The sequence below is a fragment of the Ceratotherium simum genome, chromosome 8 (genome assembly GCF_057802395.1).
Source record: "Ceratotherium simum simum isolate JZ-2026a chromosome 8, ASM5780239v1, whole genome shotgun sequence".
Classification (NCBI taxonomy): domain Eukaryota; kingdom Metazoa; phylum Chordata; class Mammalia; order Perissodactyla; family Rhinocerotidae; genus Ceratotherium; species Ceratotherium simum.
The window spans coordinates 54736565-54758965 of NC_141907.1; the positions used below are offsets into that span (position 1 = coordinate 54736565).

Here is a 22401-nt window from a genome sequence, read left to right on the forward strand (position 1 = left end):
TAATAAATCTTTTGGAATGTTCTAGGTCCTCTGGAAAAATCCCAAAGTTTCTTCCAGGTCAAAAAGACTTTATTTAGGACCTGATTTTCAGAAGTTTGTCAAATATATATACATAGCCTAAATAGCACTACAGATTATTTTGAAACTTAATTATATATTAGCAAAACTTAGTTCTTTTAATATTATAAAGACTCAGTTTTTCCTAAGTAATCAAAGACCTGGTAAAGGACAGAAAATTATTTTGATAAAACATCAAATCTTTGTTTTCCTTTTTAATCTCTTATTGGAGTAGAACTAATAGTCCAAGAAAACTGTGTCCTTTTATCAAGTGAAAGAAAATTAATGTCTATTTTACTTCAATACACTTATTGATATTAAAGCCTATTTACAAAACCCTTATAATAATCCAATTTTAACCAACTTGAAACCAGCAAACAGTTAGCCATTGATGATTAAGCAGTTAGTAACTATGGGGGATTGGAATTGGCCACCTCAAAATATGTCTCTGCCTGAAAGATACTTTGACCCCCACCCCCATTAACTGACCAAAAGAGTTTGGGATGGGAAGTCTGCCCCCAGAACAGGCCATTACAATAGACATCTCCAGGTATCTGGGAGGGTCCTTGCTAAGCCCATTCTTAGTTCTGCTTACCCTTTGTAATAGACATTTACATTTGTAAAGGAAATCTCTATTTGTAAGAATGTGTTCTTCCCTGTGCCAGGAAGAAGGAGGGGATGGCCTTACCTAGAAACTTATCAGAAGAAAAGATGAGGACTTAAATTTGCATGATAAACTTGCCAATTTTTAACTGTGCTGTTTAGGTGATATGCTATCTGACTCCCACTAGGTTCCTATGGATGACATCTCCCTGGAGCCTTTGTCACCGTGGTAATGGGTGTTTGTGCTATTTTTTTCAGGAGTGGAATCCCTTGTCCACTTCTGGCTGGACTGAGACCACCAACCCATCAACTGGGCCCACATAGACATGTAGGGTGATCTTTTGATGTCAAGAGGTTGGAACTCCACCCTCAAGGCACGCTCATGCCACCATTCTGTGAACATGCCTCCTATGAAGAGGCATGAAGCCTGACTATGCTTGTGCAGATCATCAACTACCTCATCTCTCCTCACCTCCAATCATTTCAGACCACCTTGCCCCCTACCCCGTAAATTCCCCGAGTCCCTATTTTTGGGGAAGCAGATTTGAGATTCATTCTCCTGTTTCCTCACTTGGTGGCCTTGTGATTATTAAACCCTATCTCTCTGCTGTAATCTAATAGTCTAGGTGTTTGGCTTTCTGGGTGGTGGGCAAAAACGGACCTGGTGCGGTAACAAACTTGACTACACAAGGTAAAATTCTCTCTTTCTCTCTTCTCCAATTTCTAGATGCTTTTAGATTCTTCGTCAGTATATTGCCTTCCCTTTCCGAAACAAAATTAGTTTCATTTCCCTTAACAAAAATACCTTAATATTAGAATATTTAACCTTTAAAAATCTTAATTTCTAGTGAAAAACAAAGAAATAATTATGAACTATCTTTTATATTAGCATTCTGTGGAATGGCACATTTATAAACATGTTCGGTAATTTCTAGAAATATGTACTTTTTCATAGAGAGTTTTTCAGCATGGCACAAAACATGTTTACTAATAAATCCAAATATCTTTAGTTCCTCTGTACTAAGAAGCCAAAAATGGGTGAACCTATGTTTAGTAATTAATGTTTCATTATTTTATCTTATTTGGAAATGATCTAGGTGTTCAAGGAATTTCAATCATTTAATTTAACTTAGCAAAACTCTAAAGTTTCTAGTTACCAAAGAGATTAGGGAAACTATTTTTTTTTAATTACATATACCATATAATTATTGCTACAGAGTTCACCAAAAATTTTTTTATCTTACTTACAGTTCTAAATCATATGCTCCCAACGATTGTGTTTAGAGTACCCACAAAAATTTCATGAGATCTTAGACAAAATAAGTCATCATTCTAAGTTATTTTCTTTGCTGACAAATTTTATAACAGACATAACCTGAATTTATTCTGCATTATATTCAATGTTGATAGTTTTAAAGACATGTCTGTTTTAATTCAATCAGCGAACTAAATTGGCTTTTGTTTACTAAAGATTAATCCTAGATCATGTAAGCTTTATAAACATTTGAGTTAGTTTCTACATTACTGAGAGTGTTAGAATACTCAGTCCTTACAAATGCTTGACCTTTAAACCAACTAAATTGTGCTTTATAATAAATCAATTTTAGCAATATCATCTGGAGGTAGAAAAGTATCATACATTTACAACACATATAAATATAGACCTACATATATAGAGACCCACAGCTATAGTTATTTAAAGCTACTGTCATGATTTAGATACAGTGATGCAAAACTCACTAGTTATGAAAGAATAGTTGGGTCCAAACTTTGTTTTGGCTGTTGGAATAGGGTAAGTTTATCTGCTCAGATGGCAAAAGCTTTTTTATTAAATCTGTGGAGAAGACATTTAATATTTGTGTTAGCCTTTGACAAGCAATCTTATGAAAGCTGGGGCAAGGGGCCTTTACAGCATTTTGAATTTTAGAAATGCGTCTCCCCTTCTTTTTTTTTCTTCTTTCTTAGGAATTGGGGATGGTCTAGATAATTGTTACCAGGAGGAGATCTGGTAAAATTTTTACATCTCAAAGGCACAGGGAAAGAATGCAAACTCCTCTAAGAAGGACTTTGGTTACTTAGGGCCAGAATACTTATCAGCAATTTGAGATAAATTGCAGCTCGTTCTGGAATTAATGAAGAAGAGTGGGTGGAATTTTAATTACCGCTAGGGCTGTATTTCCAGTTTGCAAAGATTTGTAAGATGTAAATTAAATGACATTATAGATTGATCCACCCATTCAACTACATTATCCTCTTTAGGTTTCTTTTCCTCTGGGTACATAGGTTTATCTTAACTTAGGTGAGAAGGCCTAAAATAAAATCCTATCAGGCTCTCAATATCAACTTCCAATTTGGCCAAATTGTGATTATTAAATTCTTTGAAGTATCTCGTCAGCTTTTAGCCAATACAAACAGTAAATATTTCTGGCAATATTAACCAAACCCATTAATTTTTAGCTTTAGTTCCACCTTGATAGTTTAGGGGAATTATGTAGTAGTTTACCAAAAAAATTTCTTAAGAGTCTCATCAACTCTGAGAGGGGCCTATATGAGGACCCTCCTTCAAAAGTAGACATGTGGGTGTCTGTAATATCATTAACTTGGTAAACTTTTGTTTATGCTTGTAGCCTTTTCTTTTAGATACCTCATTTTTAATTTTCATTAGCTTTTTTGTGACAAAAGTTTCAATGAAACTATTTTTGAAACTATTTTGAAGCCTTTGCTTTTAAGGGAGTTTCTTAAATTGTTACCAGTACATTGGGTTCTTGCTGTCTTCTAGGACAGAAATCAAGAAAGACAACAAATGGGAGTAAAAAAGTAAAAGATTATTAGCTTGTGCACAGGGGAGGCACAAGGGAGGCAGTGCCAAAAGGAAAGGGGTGGGTGACAGGCTTGTTTGGGAACAGGATTGTGGGGCTTTTATTAGGTAAATGCTGGGGAGAAGTGCCTTGTCATGGCACGTAGAGGTGGGGTTTTTCTTACACTTGCACTGTTGTTTGACATGCTGCCACATGCGTTGAGTATATCATTTGCATGCTAGCTCTCCACCCCTGGGTGTGATTTTTATTATCATACTGGGGCTAGGGTCACCTTCAGAGAACTCCTGGGTGCTAGGGCACATGCTTAGCCCGGGGAAAGTCCTGAAACAGTGGAATGTGGATCTGGGTGATCTTTATCTGATTCTCCTAGCTTGTGGATTGGTTAGGGGCCTTATCTTGTTAGGCCAGGGGCCTTATCTTGTTAGGCCAGGAGCCTTGCAGATGGCCCTGTCTTGTTAGGCTGGTTCCTGTCTCAAAATGATCTTATCTAATTTGAATGTTCCTCATAATGGTCATTATTATTCTAGGTTGTAATTCCCCTGAGTCTGGCAATAGTTTGGTAGGAGCTTAGTTACAAATGGAGTTCATTCTCCATTTCTGCCCAGCCATATCTAATGCAAATGGGTGCAACCCCATTTCTCTCTGGCCATCTTTGGGGCTCCCAACCTGATGATTACAAAGCCAAGCTCTCAGAACATGAAACTAGCTTAGTAGGATTTTTATGTTTTTGTAAATATTTCTAGCTTCTGGAAGCATAGTTCTCAAGCAGATGTGCTGGAAGGTGGCTTGCTTAACTCTTTAGAAATTCAAGATCTCATTCAATTTGTCTGGTCTTAAATCTGTGCTTCTCATGTCTAGAGTGCAAAATGACAAGTTTCGAGAATTCAAAAGAGCCCCATAATGCCCGCTGTAATTTTAAATCATTCTTAGTAATTTTGTTCCTCAGAGGTAGAAATTTTCAAGGGAAGGGACCATAATTTTTGAGCATAAAACCAGCTAGAGTTCCCAAAGGAGGAATTCCTCAGGGATTTTTTAGAAATTAAAGGTTCCGTGCTAAAGAAACTTGTGCAGTAAAGATAATAGTAGAGAAACCCCTACCAAAGGGAGCCCTTTTAATTCAGTCAAAGTGCTCACCAAATAAGTAGGGAAACCCGTCTGACAGCAATAGTTATGAGGCGTGGTGAGTCGGCCCAAACAGGGAAACCTTTCTGAATGGCAACAGCCATCAACCAGCTTTGAGATAATCATCTCCTGCTGGACAATTGCCCACAAATCCCAAAGTAAGGCAATGACTTCAACCAAAGGAGGGAGGTCGGAGCCTGAGAGGACTCCTGGTTGGAGGAGATGGAGGTCCACGTAAGTCGTGAGCACAAGAGGCTCATGTACATACTGTTCCTGGTTCCAGGGGATGCTGGTGCACAAAGATGAGATCGCTTCAGGTCCTGCTTAAGATGCCATATGTCAACTTTCAAAAACAGAAACTGGTTTAAGAGACAAAGTGTTATTTGAGATCAAAGAATTGCAATTTGAGGCGTACACATTCAGGTAGAAACCCAAACAGCGTCCCAATTACAGAATGAAAGCAAAGCGTTTTTATGAGAATTGGAAGGAGAAAATTACATGAGTCGAAAGAGGAAAGAAAAAAATTCTTTTGATTTTAACAGGCTAAACTACTCTTGGCTATACATTCATTGATTATTGATTCTATCTTCAGAAAGTCCACAATCATCAGTCTTTGTGATTAGAATGTTCATTTTCCTTCTGGTTTCTCAAACAATTGCTTATAAAACAACTGCCATATTGGCCGAGTCCAAGGTTTAAGGAACAAGACGATCATGGCAGTTACCCTGGAATGGCTGCTCCAGCTGTATTTTAAAATGGTTCCACTAATGTCGATTTTCCCACTGTGGTTTTGAGTACCTTTCCCAGGTACCTAATAATATTAAACACCTTTACAAATGCTTGTTGACCACTTGTATATCTTCCTGGGAGAAAAGTATATTCAGAATCTTTGTTGGTTTAAAAAATTGGGTTTATTGCCTTATTCTTGAATTGTAAGATATTTTTTTCATGTAGCCTGTATAAAAATCCCCTATAACATATACGATTTGCAAATATATTCTCAAATTGTGTGGGTTGTTTTCACTTCCTTGACAGTGTCATTTATAGAACAAAAATTTTAAATTTTAATGAAGTCCAATTTCTCTATTTTTAATTTGCTTGTGCTCTTGGTGTCATATCTAAGAAACCATTGCCAAATCCAAGATCTCAAAGTTTTACCCCTATACATTTTTCCTTAAGAATCTTATAGTTCTAGTTTTACAATTCAGTTTTTGATAGATTTTGAGTAATTATTGCATATGATTTGAGGTAGACAGCCCAACTTCATTATTTTACATGTAGATACTCACTTTTTCCAGAAGTACTTAGTTAAAAGAGTGTTCATTCCATTGTCAAAAATCAACTAACCATCCATGTTTGAGAATATTTCTGGATTCCAAAACCTACTCTATTGGTGTACATGCTTATCTGTATGCCTGTACCACACTCTATTGAATACTGTAGTTTGTAGTTGACTTTGAAATCAGTGTAATTCCTCCAAATTTGTTCTTTTCTTTTGCAAAATTTTAGACTATTTTTAGGTCTCCTGAATATCTATGTGAATTTTAGGATTAGTTTGTCAATTGATGCAAGGAAGTCAGCTGGAATTTCGTTGATTTGTAGTGAATTGCCATTACAACAATATTAAGTGTTTCAATCTATGAATATTAGATGTCTTTCCTTTCATTTAGAAATTTTTAAGTATCTTTCCAAAATGATCTATATTTTCCACAGTATAAATTTTGCACTTTTCTTGTTAAATTTATTCTTAAGTATTTTATACTTTTGAAGGTCTTGTAGTGGCATTGTTTTCTTAACTTCATTTGGGTTATTCATTACAATTGTATATTTTATATTTTCCAGTGAATTCCCAAAGATTTTCTGCATATAAGACTATGTCATCTGCCAATAGAGAGAGTTTTAGGCCTTCCTTTCCAATGTGGATTTCTTTATTTTATGTCCTTGCCCAGTTGGTTTGGCTTGAACTTCCAATAAAATGTTGAATAGAAGTGATGAGAATGGACCTCCTCATCACACTCCTTATCTTAGAAAGAAAGCATTTAGTCTTTCACCATTGAGTATGATGTCACCATGGGTTTTCTGTAGACTCTTTTCATCCGTTAGAGGAAGATTCCTTCTATTCCTACTTTACTGAGTATTTTTCTCTTGAAAGGTATTGGATTTCGTCAAATGATTATTGTGTGTTTATTGAGATTGAAACCCAGGATGAAAGAGTTAAAGTTTCCCTGGATTAGGGTGAAACTGTGCCTCCACCCACAAGGTTAACATGGGAAATAAGCAAATAAAAGTCTCTGAGCTTGCCTTGCAGAACAGCAGGAGGACCGCTGTTAAGAGGGGAGCTTACTGACAGCCCTAAGCCTGACTTAGCATCATGTAGGAGCTTTGAGAAGTGAAAGAGACGGATTGTAAGCTTCACACGTGATAGACTAAAGATCCACTGCATGCAACACATAGAACCCCCTCTAAATTTGTACATGCAGCCTTTGAAAAAATGTGAAAGACAATTGCTCCTGCACAGAGGACTCTTAGAACTACAGCCCCCCAAGGCCACATGCTCCTCTCCCCATCTTGTTCCCACAATATGCTTTAGAAAAACACTTAAAACTTCATGTAGACAAGCTAATCTGTAACCGGTATAAAGAATAATTGTTAGTAGAAAATTTATGTTCTCTGCCCAAACTGTTCCTTTTGTCCCGGATAAGGAAGTACCTGAGGTTTTCTCAGATTCCTTGGGAATGTTGCATTCAGCAGATCCACTCCAGAGAGGCACCTAATGTTCTGTGGTCATCCATCACCCTACATTTCTGAGGGCCCCCCAACTCTCTTTGCCTTATATACATCACTCCCAAATCAGTTCCCTCTGAGATGGGTTTTTGTGGACCTCAGTCCACCATTTTCCAATATGTTAGCTTCTTACTTATTAAACTTCTTTCTCTACCACCACCTGCTTGGCGCTCTGTCTTGTGGTAAGCATATTGAGCCCTTGCTCGGTATCAAGATGACCCTTCAGGTTTTATTATTCATAATATTGGTATGAGGAATTAACATAATTGTTTTTTCAGCTATTAAAGTGACTTTGCCTTCCCAGGATAAATTCCAGTTTTTCTGGGTTTATATTCCCTTGTGTATATTCCTGGATTCAGTTTGCTAGCATTTTGTGGAGGACTTTTGCATCTACATGCATAAGAAATATTGGTCTATAGTTTTCTTTTCTGTGATGCCTTTGTGTGTTTTCGATTTCTGGGCCTTATTGAATATTTTGGCAACTGTTTTCTCCTGTTCTTTTATTTGGAGGCTATTTTTGAACAGTTGATATTAATTATTCTCTAAATTCTTTATAGAATTTATCAATGAAGCCATCTGGGCCTGAGCTTTTCTTTGTAAGCACTTTTTTTGATTACTAATTCAATCTCTTGTTTTTGTTATAGACCTATTCAGATTTTCTCTTTCTTTTTGACTCTATGTCTCCCCATGCAGCACTTGGCTGACCAGTTTGCTCATTTCTTCTAGCTTGTATCTACAAGGTATGGGCAGCAGAGACCACCACAGCACACGACCAGCACAGACGCGGTCACCACCCATAGCTGTCCCTGCATGCCCAGCACTGGCGGCACCAGCTGCCCGCTTATGCACAGAACCTCTTTTCTGGACAGGGTGGCCTTAGGCTGCAGGGTCAACACCTCAACCAGCTGCTCTGGCTCCCCTACCACCAGAGGAGACACTACCAGCCTTTGCTTCAGGAAACTCAGGTCCTCTGCATGCTGGGCTGCTTCAGCCTGCAATGTTGGTACTTCCTCCTTGGTAGCCACAGTGGTCTCTCTTCTCCCAGATTCTTATGTTTGATATATCTTCTGTGGGAAACAATTTATTGACTTAATTTACATTTTCCTAAAGTCAGTACCGTTTATCTTGTTTTGTATGTTATTAGCCACTTTTACTTCTGTGAGTTGCCTGTTCACATCCTCCACCTATTTTCATATCGGACTGTTTGTCTTCCTGTTTGTAAATTGTAGTATTTCTCACTGTACAATGATTACCAACATTTATCTGTTATGTGTGTTACAAGATAGATTTGAGGAAAATTAATTAAGCCTATATGCAAGATTTAACAATATTATCTACTATGGTACTATATTATTTCTATAAACAATATGTCAATTATCTAGAGGAGTTGTAGGGAAAAACCTGTGATGAACTTTTTCTGTAGATGTCCTAGCATCAAAATTTTAATGTGTTTTTAAAATAAATCCATGCCTTATGCTGGAGAATGTTTGTTGTGAGACTTTGATGATGGACTTCTTGATCAATAAAGATACACGTGTTTTTCTCACCTGGACCACTTGGACCTTAAAGTAATTCCTTGATGTTTGTGTCTTAAAAGGGCATTGAGCATTCTTGTGGTCTGATTTTCCTATTTCCGTAAAATTTACATAATTTTTGTTTTCTTTGCAATGTTATTGATTATGATAAGTCATAGTGTGCCTAGGTTTAGGAAAATGATGATGTATTATTTCTTTTTCATGCCAATGGATTTAATGTTTCCATTTTAGATCAATGGGAGGTTTGAGACAACAGGCTTATGAGGAAATAGAGAAGGAATGAGACATGCCAATCTAGTATGGTTATATAGAATAAGAATCATTATTTCAAACTGCCTTCAATAAACACATTGAATTGCTCACCATATCTGTAAGTAGCCAAGTGATGTTGTGCCTTTTTTTGACCAAGTGGACATATGTACACACACATTTGGAGAAAAAGGAAATTCAGTAATTCCTTTAGAGAACAGATTCTATATTATCAAACCTACAACTGGGAACTTACATCCATTATCAAAGGCTAAAATGAGAGCTAAAGCAACCTGGTGAATCTTTTCAAAGGGCTGTGAGGTAAGGAGAATACGCTAGTGAAACCAACTCTTTCTTAAATAGTTCAATTTTATAATAGAAAGTCGGTAGCAGTTGTTATATTTCTAAATCGACATACATCCCAATGGGAAAGGAGTTAAACTGGATGGAGGCAAACATCTTGCCATGTCTTTAGGTAAGGAGTGATGCTGAGGCTGGATGCACAGCAAAAGCCAAGTAGCACTGGTGGTCTCCCAAAAGGAAATGGAAAGGTGAATCATTTTACACAATTCTAACTATAGAATAGTTCCTTCAGCAAAAATAAAACTACAAAATCTGCACAAACCTGAGGTTAAATGAGTCTGAGTATTTGTGCAAAAATATTGATATTGTGAATAGATAACGATGTTATCGTGTCTACATGCAATGTTGAAACACAGTTAACTTCAATAATTTTTTTGGTATAACTTTTGTTTTAGAATAATAAATTTCAATATACTCATATAGTTTTATTTTTATTTTATTTTTTGCCTCTTTTTCTCTTTGGCATGATATAGATCTGACTCTTAAACAGGTGAAAAATCACTTGAAAAAATTTTGATCTTAGACGCTAATTATGAAAGGTCATTTTGTCACAAAAGGAAGAAACCTTTACATCACAACTTCTTCTTACTGAATTAACTGGAGGAATCCCATCTATGAGGCATACCATCTCTAGGCCTCAGATACAACTAGTCCCTTTTTTCCTTCCTTCTCATTTTAGCAATCTTCTGGCAACAAAACAGACAACATTTTGTGATGATACCTATAGCAGTTGCCACACAGGCCAGCAGGAACCCAAGCACATCTAAAGAGTGGTACTGAAACCACGCGAGGTCATGGGAGGCTGGCCGCAGGTGTTTGGCTCCTTTGTGGCGCATGACATACTCGATCCGGAAGACTGCTCGATCTAGAGGCTTCATTGGTTGATCATGTTGAATTCTTGATAATTTCACAGCATTCTCTTTATATCTAAAGGAGAAACACAAAGATAACAACATTGAAAGGAAGTTAATTTGCCTAAGCAAATTATTCCCATGAAAGGTATTTGAAGTGTCATAAATATGTTTTGAAATAAATATCATAGAATTGCAGAAGCATATTTTTATTTGGGTTTTCATAGATAGTTTGGTTTTTAAATTGGAATTTTCTGATGACAAATATTTTGAAAAGTGAAGATAAAGATAAAGTGAGAAAGTTAAATCTTTTCTTCAGGGGAAATGATAGGAGCCATTCAAAGGGCTATTAGGTAGATGACAAATGCAATTTTAAGATGATGCTCTTGAAGTTTTTAAAAAGAAATTGTTTCATTGTGGGCAAAATACCTCCTCACCGGTCCCTGTGCTTCTACTCTCCTCTTCATAACTCTACGGTCTATTTTCCACCCAGTAGCCAGAATAATTTTTTTCAGACACAAGTAGCTTATAACACTTCCCTGCATAAAATTTTCACCTGGCTTCTCATCTCGTGTAGAATAAATTCCAAATCATCACTTTGGCCTCAGGAAGTACATGCAGAGACCCCTGGCAACCTCCTCTAATCATTTTGTCCTCAGCACACTCTGTTGTAGGCACATTGGCCTTGTAGCTGTTTGTTGAAGCTGCCAAATTTGTCCCCACTTCGGCACTTTTGCATTTCCTGTCCCTTCTGTCCTTCTCCCGGAGCACCATTCTCTGCAACACACCAGGGTTTACTTGTAATCCCTGACGGAAGCTTTGGCTTCAGTGTCGTTTCTTAGAGAGGCATTTCCTGGCCACACTAATAGCACCCCTAGACATTGCTTCTATATTTTTAATTTGTTTTTTGTGTTTGACTTCTAGATTTCTAAATACAACACATTTTGTAAAATATACCTTTTATTTAAGTATAAATACATAAGAAAAATGCACATATCCTAAGTGAACAGTTCAAAATTTCATAATCAGCTAGAAAATTGTTGTGAAGTGAATATGCCAATGTACCTACTACCAACATATTGATACGGGATACTGCATGCCACTAGAAGCTCCCCAATTTTCCTGGACATTTTAGTCACTAATCCCTTCTACAAATTGACTGCTATCATTACTTTAACATCATAGTTTAGTTTTCCTTGTTTATATATTTGAATCATATAGTAATACTCATTGGTTTTTGTCTTTTTGTAGCAGTTGTTGGTTTGTAGCATTGGATACTGTATAGTGTCCATCGTATGACAACACCACAGATTCTTTTCCTTCATAATGATCAATGGACATGTGGATTGTTAATGTTTTGGCCATTTCTATTAATGCTGATGTAAATATTCTTGTAAATATCTTTTGTTTTTCATATTCATACATTTCTGTTGCATAATACCTAGAAGACAATTGCTGAGAAGACAGTGCATGTATGATTCTTTGTTGATTCTGAATTATTTAGAAATGTATTGCTTAATTTTCAAAATTTAGAGATGATTTTGTTCTTTTTTTTGATGATTTCTAACTTAATTCCTGTCTGGCCAGATAACATGCTCTTTATAATTTGAAAGTTTTCAAATACTTAAGTCTGAGTTTTGCCCCAGCACACATGGTCAATTTCATTAATTATTCTATATGCTGTTTGAAAAATGTGTTTTCACCATTGTTATAGATGTATAATATATAATATATATGTCAAATAGGTTACCTTTTAAAATTGTGTTCTTCAAATATTTTATGTATTTATTTATTTTGTCATTATTATAGAAAAATGTTTTAAAAACATCATATTATGACTATAGATTTGTGTTTCATTTTTTCTACTTTTACTTTGTTTACTTGGATGATTTATTAGTAGGTGTGACAAATTAATAACTTGTATTGTTGTGAAAGAAATTTATAATTGTGAAGTATTTATCTTTTATTTTATCAGTGTGTCTGGTCTACTATGTCTGATATTAGTATAACTGCATACATCTTTCTATGGTTACTGTTGAATTAGATTTTTTCCTACCTCTGTGCTTATAATCTTCTTGTAGTCTTCTATTTAAGCATGTCTTATAAATAGTATATATAGTTAGTTTTAAAAATCCATTCTGACAACCTTTGTCTTTAAGTGATTTAGTCTGTTTCGTTATTGTAAGTATTGACATCTTTATATATATTCACACAAAAGCATATATAGCAATATTCATAATAGCTAAACATGGAACAACCAAAATATCCATGAACTGATAAATGGGTAAATAAAATGTGCTATGTCCTTATCATAGAATAATATTCAGCAATAGCAAACTACAACAGGGAAGAAAGTCAAAAACATTACCCCATGTGAAAGAAGCCAGTTGCCAAAGACTATATATTGTATGACTCCGTGTATATGAAAAGTCCAGAAGGTCTAATATATAGACAAAGAAAGTTGATTAATAGTTACTTGGCCAGGGGGTGAATGGAAAGTGACTTCTAAGGCACGTCAGGTTTCTTTTTGTGGTGATGAAAATGTCCTAAATTTATATTATTTTGGTGGTTTCATAGCTCTGAAAACATACTACATATATTGAAATTTATAATTCCAAAGTATACAAATTATATCTCATTATGAAATATGCTAAAATAATGATAATAATAAAATCAATTTTCCATATAAAGAGATTCATAGTTTCAGAGATGTTAGGTACTAAATTGAAAGAATTTATGATATTTCTTCTAGTTGATCATTCTTTTCTTCTCTATCGTACTTTTAAAAATGTGTCCTTCTTACACTTACCTATGAAACTTTCCATTATTTGAGGAGAAAATCATTGCACCAGTTGGTTACCCATTAAATAAATCTATGGGGTTAAAATACAGCTTTGAAACACAAGTCTGGGTGAAAATGAAAGTGGATTTAAAAATGATTAAATCATTCCAACAATTTCATAATTAGCCTCTTAAGAAGGGGGTGAAACATACCTTTCACAAAAGAACTTATCTGTAAATAGTATCTATTTTAAAAAATGTTGAGGGGGCCGGCCCCATGGCTTAGCGGTTAAGTGAGTGCGCTCCGCTGCTGGCAGCCCGGGTTCGGATCCCTGGAGTGCACCCATGCACTGCTTCTCCAGCCATGCTGAGGCCGCGTCCCACGTACAGCAACTAGAAGGACGTGCAACTATGACATACAACTATCTACTGGGGCTTTGGGGGAAAATAAATAAATAAATAAATAAATAAATAAATAAATAAATAAATAAATAAAAAATGTTGATACTCACGATGGGTCATTAATGACTGTTTTCAATGCATTGAGCAAATCAGTACTTGACATTGTGTTGAAGTCCAGTCTAACAGCTGCTCCCCTAGTCTTCATGCGAGCAATATTATCAGGTTGATCCGCAAACAAAGGAACGCCCACCATAGGGATCCCATGGTAGATCGCCTCATAGATGCCATTGGCTCCACCATGAGTGATAAAGGCTTTGGTTTTTGAATGACCTAGGATTGGGTGAATTTCAGCAAATTATTAAGAATAAGTCTTAGAATAAAATGAAAATAGGGCAATAAAAGTCACCAAAAGAGGCATCATATTCTAGATAACAGATTATTGTGCACATGAAACTACATGAATTTGACTTTCAGAGCTCAAAGGAAGAAACACCTGTCTGCTCTAGAGGTAGGTGACAGCTACATAGAAGATTGATGTATGACTTGCGACTTGAAAAATGAATACAAGATTAACAGGTAGGCAATACTGAAAGAGACCATGCTGGATAAAAAAAGAATGTGTGGGAAAAAAAGGAGGAGGCATATTTTAGAATATATTCTCTTAATGAAATAGTGAAGTCACTGAGTCTGACAAATAGTGTTTCAAGGCAGTAGGAAGTTGGTGGTGGCACAGAAATCAGAGGAATGAAAGGTTATGCTTATCATCTCCCCCGAGGACTGGGAAATAAATATAAGAAAATTAATTTTTATTTTTGAGATTTCCAATAATAAATGTTCAATGGTGAACTATTTTCATCTGGTTGGAGTTTTCATTTCACTGTTTGTTTTCCAGAGTCTTACCAAGAAGGTCATTCTGGGGGATCCACTTGTAGAGCCGAGTATTTGGCCCTAAGGTATCTGGCTTCCTGCCATCAAATCTCCATATAACCTGTAAGAATAAAGAAAATACCTTATTCTCCGAGTCACACTTAAGATACAGCACGTTAGAATCTAAATAGATTAAGAGGCATCTAGTTAAACCCGTTCAGTATGACAGATGAGGAAATGAGGACAAGAGATGCTAAGTAACGAGAACTACTGAAACACTGATGTAATAGGAATACTCATCTTTCATGTACTTATTTTATATTCAATCAAGTGTGGATGCAATCATGATGTTTCACATTTGGATTAGACAAATGGCATTTTCAATAACCAATTCAAGTGCATAAAAAGTTTTTAGGCGGTCATTATAATTCTAGTGCAAAAAAATTGCAAATTACTAATGATCTGCTGATTTGACTATTTATTATTGGAACTCTCAGCTTCCAAATTTAATATTAGCTTGCTTCTTTCTTTGTGAGTGTTGGGAGAAGCGGCTTACTTATATTCACTTGTTCCATAAGTTATTTTATTAGAGTTTTACATCTTTTTTTTTTTTTTTTTTGTGAGGAAGATCAGCCCTGAGCTAACATCCATGCCAATCCTCCTCTTTTTGCTGAGGAAGACCTGCCCTGAGTTAACACCTATTGCCAATCCTCCTCCTTTATTTCCCTTTTTCTCCCCAAAGCCCCACTAGATAGTTGTATGTTATAGTTGCACATCCTGCTAGTTGCTGTATGTGGGATGCTGCCTCAGCATGGCCTGACAAGCAGTGCGTCGGTGCACGCCCGGGATCCGAACCCGGTCGCCAGCAGCAGAGTGCGTGCACTTAACCGCTAAGCCACGGGGCTGGCCCCAGGAGTTTTACATCTTTTGATTTACAAAGAGGGAAAGGTATACAATCAGCTATTTGTGAGAACAAAATAATTCTGATTATTAACAATGTATTATTAATTACAAATAATTTCTGCTTCATAAGCACATTTAGCTTCTTTTAAATTACTAATTATTAATCACTACTTCCATGTAAAATTTCAAGTAGTAATTTTTTGACTTGAGTCCAGAATATTATCACTATTGCCAGGTTTGAAAACTCTTTAAATGTTGAAAAGAAGAGCCTCTTGGTACCTCATAAATAACAGTAAAGCTGTTGAGAAAAATTGAATATCGTGATGATGCTAAATTTTATTCAACTGACTATTAACACTTTAGGGATGCACTCCAAACCTTGACACCATTGATTAATATGGCTGCTTATAGCCAATCCATTTCCAAGTCCAGTATCAAAATTAAGTACAGATTTTGGAATTCCTAAGCAATCCTCATAAGCTAAATTCTAATTTACTAGCATTAATATCTATTTTCAATGTGAGTCTTAAAGTAACTTTAGTTCTCAGCAAATTAGCATAGATAATAAGCAGAAAACTATTTCAATTAGGAGACTAAAAAGTAGTTCAAAACTACGCCAAGACTCCAGGTCTGAACTATATATTAGAAATAATATACTACCATACTTAATGGAGAAGGGGCATCTGAAACTTTCCTATGCTAGCCTTGCTTCTAATTGACTCCTTTTTATATTCCCTTCTCCTTCAATCAGAAGGAGTTATTTTTCAGATGTTTTAGAAGCAGAGTCTTTGCAGGGCCACATTTTATAAAACACCTTACGGGCTGACCCACCTCCATGCTTTCACTTATGTTTTCCTGTTTCAGACTTTAGCAGGGTCCAGTCTACAAGAGCAGGTTTTCTCTTTCTTTTTTTCAGGTTGATTTTTCTCTCTCTAAATCATCGTGGCTGCATAGGTACCTAGATGCAGCTTGGTGAGCCCTGGCCATCCTTTCTCTGTATAGCACCCTGAAAAGCATTGAATAGACCTAATCTGGAATTGAGGGGAAGTAAAGGGGCAAGCCTAAACTTCAGGATGACTTGAAGACTGTTATCATTTCTTGCTTAACGTTACTGTTAAAATTTAACTCCTTTCTGAGAACATCTGTAACGTGTACAGTGCCCTCAGGTATGATGCGAGGAAAAGGAACAAATGACAAAGCAGAATTGAAAGATATTTGTACATGCCTGCAATATCATTATAATACCAAAACTTAATACAGCACCACTTAAATATATCTATTTCTGATCTCAATGTTAATGCCAAAGTTATTGTTAATCAAAAACACCCTCTGCACAGTTGGCAGCTGCCATGTATACTTTGGTTTGTAGACTGATATCTGAGATAAATTGGATCTATCATATACAGTTTAGTTTGCCTTTCATCCAGGAAATTTTTGTAATCAAACCCTTTTCAAAATTTAGAAGATGCATTAAATAGTTGTCCACTATAAGTACTTTTCTAACCTTTTGTGGAATCTGGGCAAGGGCTGATGCAATCACATGGGCCCTTTCTTCTGTCATGTTACTGATCATTGACCCCAGAGTAAACACCACAATGCCGTTTTCTCCAGAGCTCTGGGCAAACTCTTCCATTTCCTGTGAAGAAGTAATTTCCTCCATCACAAAAGAGGAACTGAATAGCAAACACTATTAAAAGAATTGCTACAAACAACTAAGGAGAGAAAATCATCTATTATCAGGAATTACTAGACTAGGTCCTGCTAATTTCTAATTGTGGTCAAATATACATGACATAAAATTTACCGTCTGAACCATTCCTAAGTGTACAGTTCAGTAGTATGTACATTCTTGTTGTTGTACAACCAATCTCCAGAACTTTTCATCTTGCAAATTGAAACTATACCCATTATACAGTAATTCCTTGGCAGCTGTCATTCTACTTTCTGTTTCTATGAATTTGACCAGTCTAGATACGTTATATAAGTGAATCATACAGTATTATTTGTTTCCTGAGTGGCCCATTTCACTTAGCATAACGTCCTTAATGTTCAGCCATGTTGTAGCATGTATTAGAATTTCCTTCCATTTTAAGCCTGAGTAATATTCCATTCTGCGTAAATACCACATTTTGCTTATTAATTCATCTGTCAATTGACACTTGGGTTGCTTCCACATTTTGGTGCTTGTGAATAATGCTGCTATGGAGATGGGTGTGCATACATCTCATCGGGATCGTAATGTCAATTGTTTTGGATAAATACCAAGAAGTGGAATTGGCGGATCTTATGGTAATTCTATTTTTAATTTTTTGAGGAACCTCAGTTTTGTTTTCCCCAGTGGCTGTTTGTAACAGATCTAATCCCTCAGTTCCTTTGGAATGATACAAATAATATGAGATTGATTTCCTTTAGTATGTATATTTGTACAAGTATGTGCATGTCTGTGTGTATAAGCAAGTTGTGAAATATAGCCAATACACAGTAGTGCAGAAGATATTCTCTTGGACAATATTATACTTAGACTCTCCATTTACACTGTTAATAATTACTAATATAGATTTTTGGAAGGAGGTCACAGAGTAGGATCTTAACTCACCTTTGATTCTTTATCATTATAGTTCTACTAAATCAGTTGTGTTTATTCCAGGCAGGATTTTTGGAGAATTATTTTAGTTTAGTCATTAGTATTTTATTTCTATGACTGTGAACACTAAGAAAAAGTTTATGATTGGGATGATTTTACATCTTTTTTCTCTCAACTCTTTAATAATTTATACCTTACCTTAACCTTTGTCAGTACGTCCCAATCTCCACCCCTAAATCACTCTTAAAAGGCTGGAGAATTGCTGTCATTCTTGAGTCTGGTATTACTGTTTGGAGTTTCCTTGAAATAGCCCTAAGATTCCTATTTATAATCCAGAAATATCCATGTATATTACTTATTCGAGTGACCACATTTCTGGTTTGTTTATGTATGACACTTTTACCCTAAAGTCATATCGTAAAAAGGATGTCCTAGTAGAGTGTGCTATGTGTAACCAGCTGTGAGGAGCCCTCATCATCACCTGACTGAGTCCCCCAGGGAGCACCTGTCCCATGGTGGGAGAGGTACAACAGAGCTTTCTGCAGCAGATTTGGTCACCCTCCTTCCTGGAATTGTTTCAGAATTATTCTGATGTATAGTCCCATATTCTTGCCAACATAAAATCAATTTATTACCCTCTGTACTGGAATAGTTCCTTATTGCTCAGTATAGTCTCTTACAAAAAACAAACAAATGTAAAGGAGCCAAAAATTTCCTGGATATTTCGTCAAGACTGCATACTCATCCTTCTTTTTTTTGGTCTTTCTGTTTTAAATTCCTTATTTCTTCTTTTCTCTTGGGAAAATAATGACATAACCCTTCCAATATAAAGAGTATACTTTCTGATCTTGATCATTGTTGTTCGATGATCCCCAGTGGATGTTCTTTAGCATTGTGGTCTTTCCTTATTGTTATACTTTTCACACAGCTTTGTTACATGCTTATATCTTTCCAAGCAGAATGTTAGGTGTGTTTGGGGGGAAATTGTGTCTACGCTGCTTCTCTGCATATCCAGCATTTATCTCTGGACTATGCTAGTCACTTTAAGAATATTCTTTAAATGAGTGACTGATACTTTCTTATGTGGTGAATAATGCAGCATTAATTTAACTGACCCTATTCCCAAAGTCTTCCAGGTATAATACTTTATTCTGTGATGACAATGAAATTCAGATTCTTATAATGGTATTGAAATATATGTGTTTCTAATTGGCAGGTCACTTTACCAGCTTCCCATAACTCTCTCACTGTAATCAAACATTCTAAATGAAGAACACAGAATCGTTTCTATTGAAAATGCGAAGTAAACAAACCAAACAAACAGGAATAGGTCACCTTAGGCAGGGGTTTGGCCGGTTTGCAGTGATATCCTCCAATATATTCAAAATGTGGTAAGAAGGGGCGAGGAAATTCAAAATCCCAATAGGTTCGAATGAGCCACATTTCAGCTTTCCTCATTAACTCAGATAATGTAGTGGGTCTTCCTGAAGGGAAAAAAGCAAAGTAAAGTAGAAGAAATGAGAGTATTGTAATTTGACTATACCAAGTAATTTTCTGAAAGGAGCTTGGAATGACATAGCCAAAGATGTTTAAAAGGGTTTGTGGTTTCATAACACAAATGTGTGTGTGTATATATATAATATACATGTTTTATATATGTTGTTTATATATATATATGAGAAAACATGAGACTTTCATGTCTGACTTCACATCAGTGCATTCACAATCATAAACAATTATTAAACCTAAGCCACTAAAGAATTAAACATGCATTTGTTTACTCTGGAAAGCTGCAAAAATAATTGATGCAAATGTAAACAATGATTTCAACTGCTCAATCAATTAACCCTACCATTTCCACAGAAAAACCTTTCCCTAGAGTTTTCAGTCTAGTTTCTACAGTTTTGCAAGCTATTTCCTTGATCCTAGAGTTTCCAAATAAAACTGAGTTTTTTGCAAGTATGGCTACCCCTGCATTTGGTTCATGTTAGGAGCTTAACAATATTTGCATATTGTATAACTGTAGTTGCAAAAAACAGCTGGAAAGTTTTCATATATTATGGAAATAGATGTACTCACCCTTGATTTTGGCTCATTTTATCTTTAATGGAGAGACATTGTTTTTAAGAAAATATAGACTAGTAACTCGTATGTCCATCCATGACATTATTTTACGCCTTTAAAACAGATGATTTGTAAGTACTTAGAGAAGGAATGTGTAATAATTAGAAACTCAAATTATAGGTTCATGTATCTGAGGTAGAGCCATTATATCTTTCATTTGTGAAGGAATCCTTCAGGTAATATGGCTAAATAGTTTATTTTTTAAATGAGTCTAAACTAAACAAGGGGAAGCAATTTCCTCAAGGCTCCCTAGAGTGTTGTGTTAGAAATATGTAACTTCTCAATCTACGTGTCTGCTTTGTTCAAGATATTTAGTGGAATCTCTAATGACTTTTATTGAAGATGAAAAAAATTATAATAAAATTGATGTGTAGGGTAAATAGGCGGAGCACAGAAGATTTTTACGGCAGTGAAACTACGCTGTATGATATAATGGTGGAAATATGACACTATAACTTTGTCCAAACTCATAGAATGTACAACACCAAGAGAGAACCTTAATATAAAATATGGACTTTGGATGAAAATAGTGTGTCAAAATAGTTTCATCAATTGTAACACATGTACTTCTCTGGTGGGAGATGTTGACATGGGGGAAACAATGCATGAGTTGGGGCAGGGTGTAGATGGAAAATCTCTACTCAATTTTGCTGTGGACCTACAACTCCTCTATGCAAGAAAGCCTATTATAAACAAACAAACAAACAAGAACTAATATGTGGTTGCTTAACGACCTCCACATTGCTTTAATTTTTGGTTGATGATTTCCTGGAGTGTCCTATACTAGTGATGGGCCACAGGGTTCTAACTGGCTCTATCATTTAAGCATTTCCATAGTACTTGTGAGCTGGAGAGATCATTTTTGTATTTTTATATCAACAATTTACTTACAAAAGACAAACGTCCCTGACACTATACAAACTCACCTTCCAAGGCACTAGGAAGGTGAGGACTTCAAGCTACCAACTAAAAACGTGACTTACCTAGTACTTCAGTGTAAAACTGATCCCACCTCTTCTCATTAAATGTCTGGAACCAAAAGTCAAAATAAAGCACATATATCATATTTTTTACCCTCTCCATGAATGTCATTTGATCACTTAATTCTGACATGACAAGAGGCACGTAGGATGGAGGGAATGGAAGTCCTCCACTATACTTTTCAATCCTATGGCCTGGAGAGAAGCGGATACTGTACATTAAAGGTATTTTCAGTAGCTCAGCCAGCAGCTCACTACACGGTCCTACGGCATCTGCGAAAATAAGATCAAACCTTGATTCTTGTAGTTTTGTTAGAAGTTTCTTGTTGAAAACTACTTCCTTACAGAGCTTTTCAATACAATCAGAATATTCCCATATGATTTCTTGCAAAAGTGAAAAATGTGTCCAAAATGTATCTTTTGGCAGATATGACCATTTGTCTATCAGCTTTCTGAAAAGCACCTCAAAATCATCTTTTGTTAAAGACGTAGGATAAATCTCAAATTTAATAGCAGATGCTTTGTTGGGATCAACAAGAATGGAAGCTGAAGATGTCAGAACAATCACTTCATGACCTCTCTGGACAAGCTCATCCAGGATTATCTTCATATTGATCCAATGGCTATATTCTGTGGGCCACACCAGCACCTTTCCACCATTCCCAGGGCTAAAGTAACAACTCAGCTGCAGCAGCAGCAGAACTGAAATCCATTTCATAGACATCCTGGTGGAACACAATGCTTCTTTTCAAATTGCTGATCCCTTCTACCACTGCTCAGGCTTTTATTCAAGGAGAAATCAATCAGGAAGTTAAAATATAACTCCTACACCTCAAAGTAAATACATTATGTGAACAGTCAGGGCATTTGGATAGCAAGTGGAAAAACAAAAAGGTAGACCACTTGGTTTTTGCACGTGTTTAATGTCTTGATTAAAAATGTTATCATCTGCCAATACGTGATGCCCTTGTATGTGTAAGTCACTTTTGTTTGGAAGACTGTCAAGAACAGTGGTGAGGGAGAGACAACTGCGTCTGCAGTTTTCTTGAACTTACAATTCAATACTTCATAGCATATTCACAGAATGGTGCAGCCACCACAACAATCATTTTAAGAGCGTTTTCATCATCAATAAACCTTTACCCTTTAGACGGAACTCCCTAATCTTTGCCTCCCCCAACCCTCATCCAACCATTAATCTAGTTTCTGTCTTTACATTTGCCTATTCTGAACATTTCCTATAAATGGAATCATGCAATATGTGGTCTTCTGTGACTGGCTCCTTTCATTTAACACATTTTAAAGGTTCATCCATGTTGTAACATCTCATGGCTTCATTCCTTTTTATTGGCAAATAATATCCATAGTATGGATATC

General features: G+C 36.0%; 1 protein-coding gene across 5 annotated transcripts; it reads right to left on the reverse strand.

Annotated features, from left to right (window-relative positions):
• Positions 1–10179: 10179 nt before the first annotated feature.
• Positions 10180–21748, reverse strand: LOC101402136 (UDP-glucuronosyltransferase 2B31-like). 5 transcript variants are annotated; one of them, XM_087434700.1, is made up of 6 exons: positions 21280–21748; positions 19256–19404; positions 16841–16972; positions 14467–14554; positions 13677–13896; positions 10180–10459 (listed from the first exon to the last, which is right to left on the reverse strand). In XM_087434700.1, exons 1-6 carry the CDS (start codon positions 21746–21748, stop codon positions 10180–10182), a joined length of 1338 nt encoding a protein of 445 aa, XP_087290826.1. The 5 variants fall into 5 exon arrangements, with proteins under 5 accessions (XP_087290826.1, XP_004419174.1, XP_087290827.1 ...); XM_004419117.3 differs by having other exon boundaries at positions 21028–21748; XM_087434701.1 differs by having other exon boundaries at positions 19256–19400; positions 21024–21745.
• Positions 21749–22401: the final 653 nt, after the last annotated feature.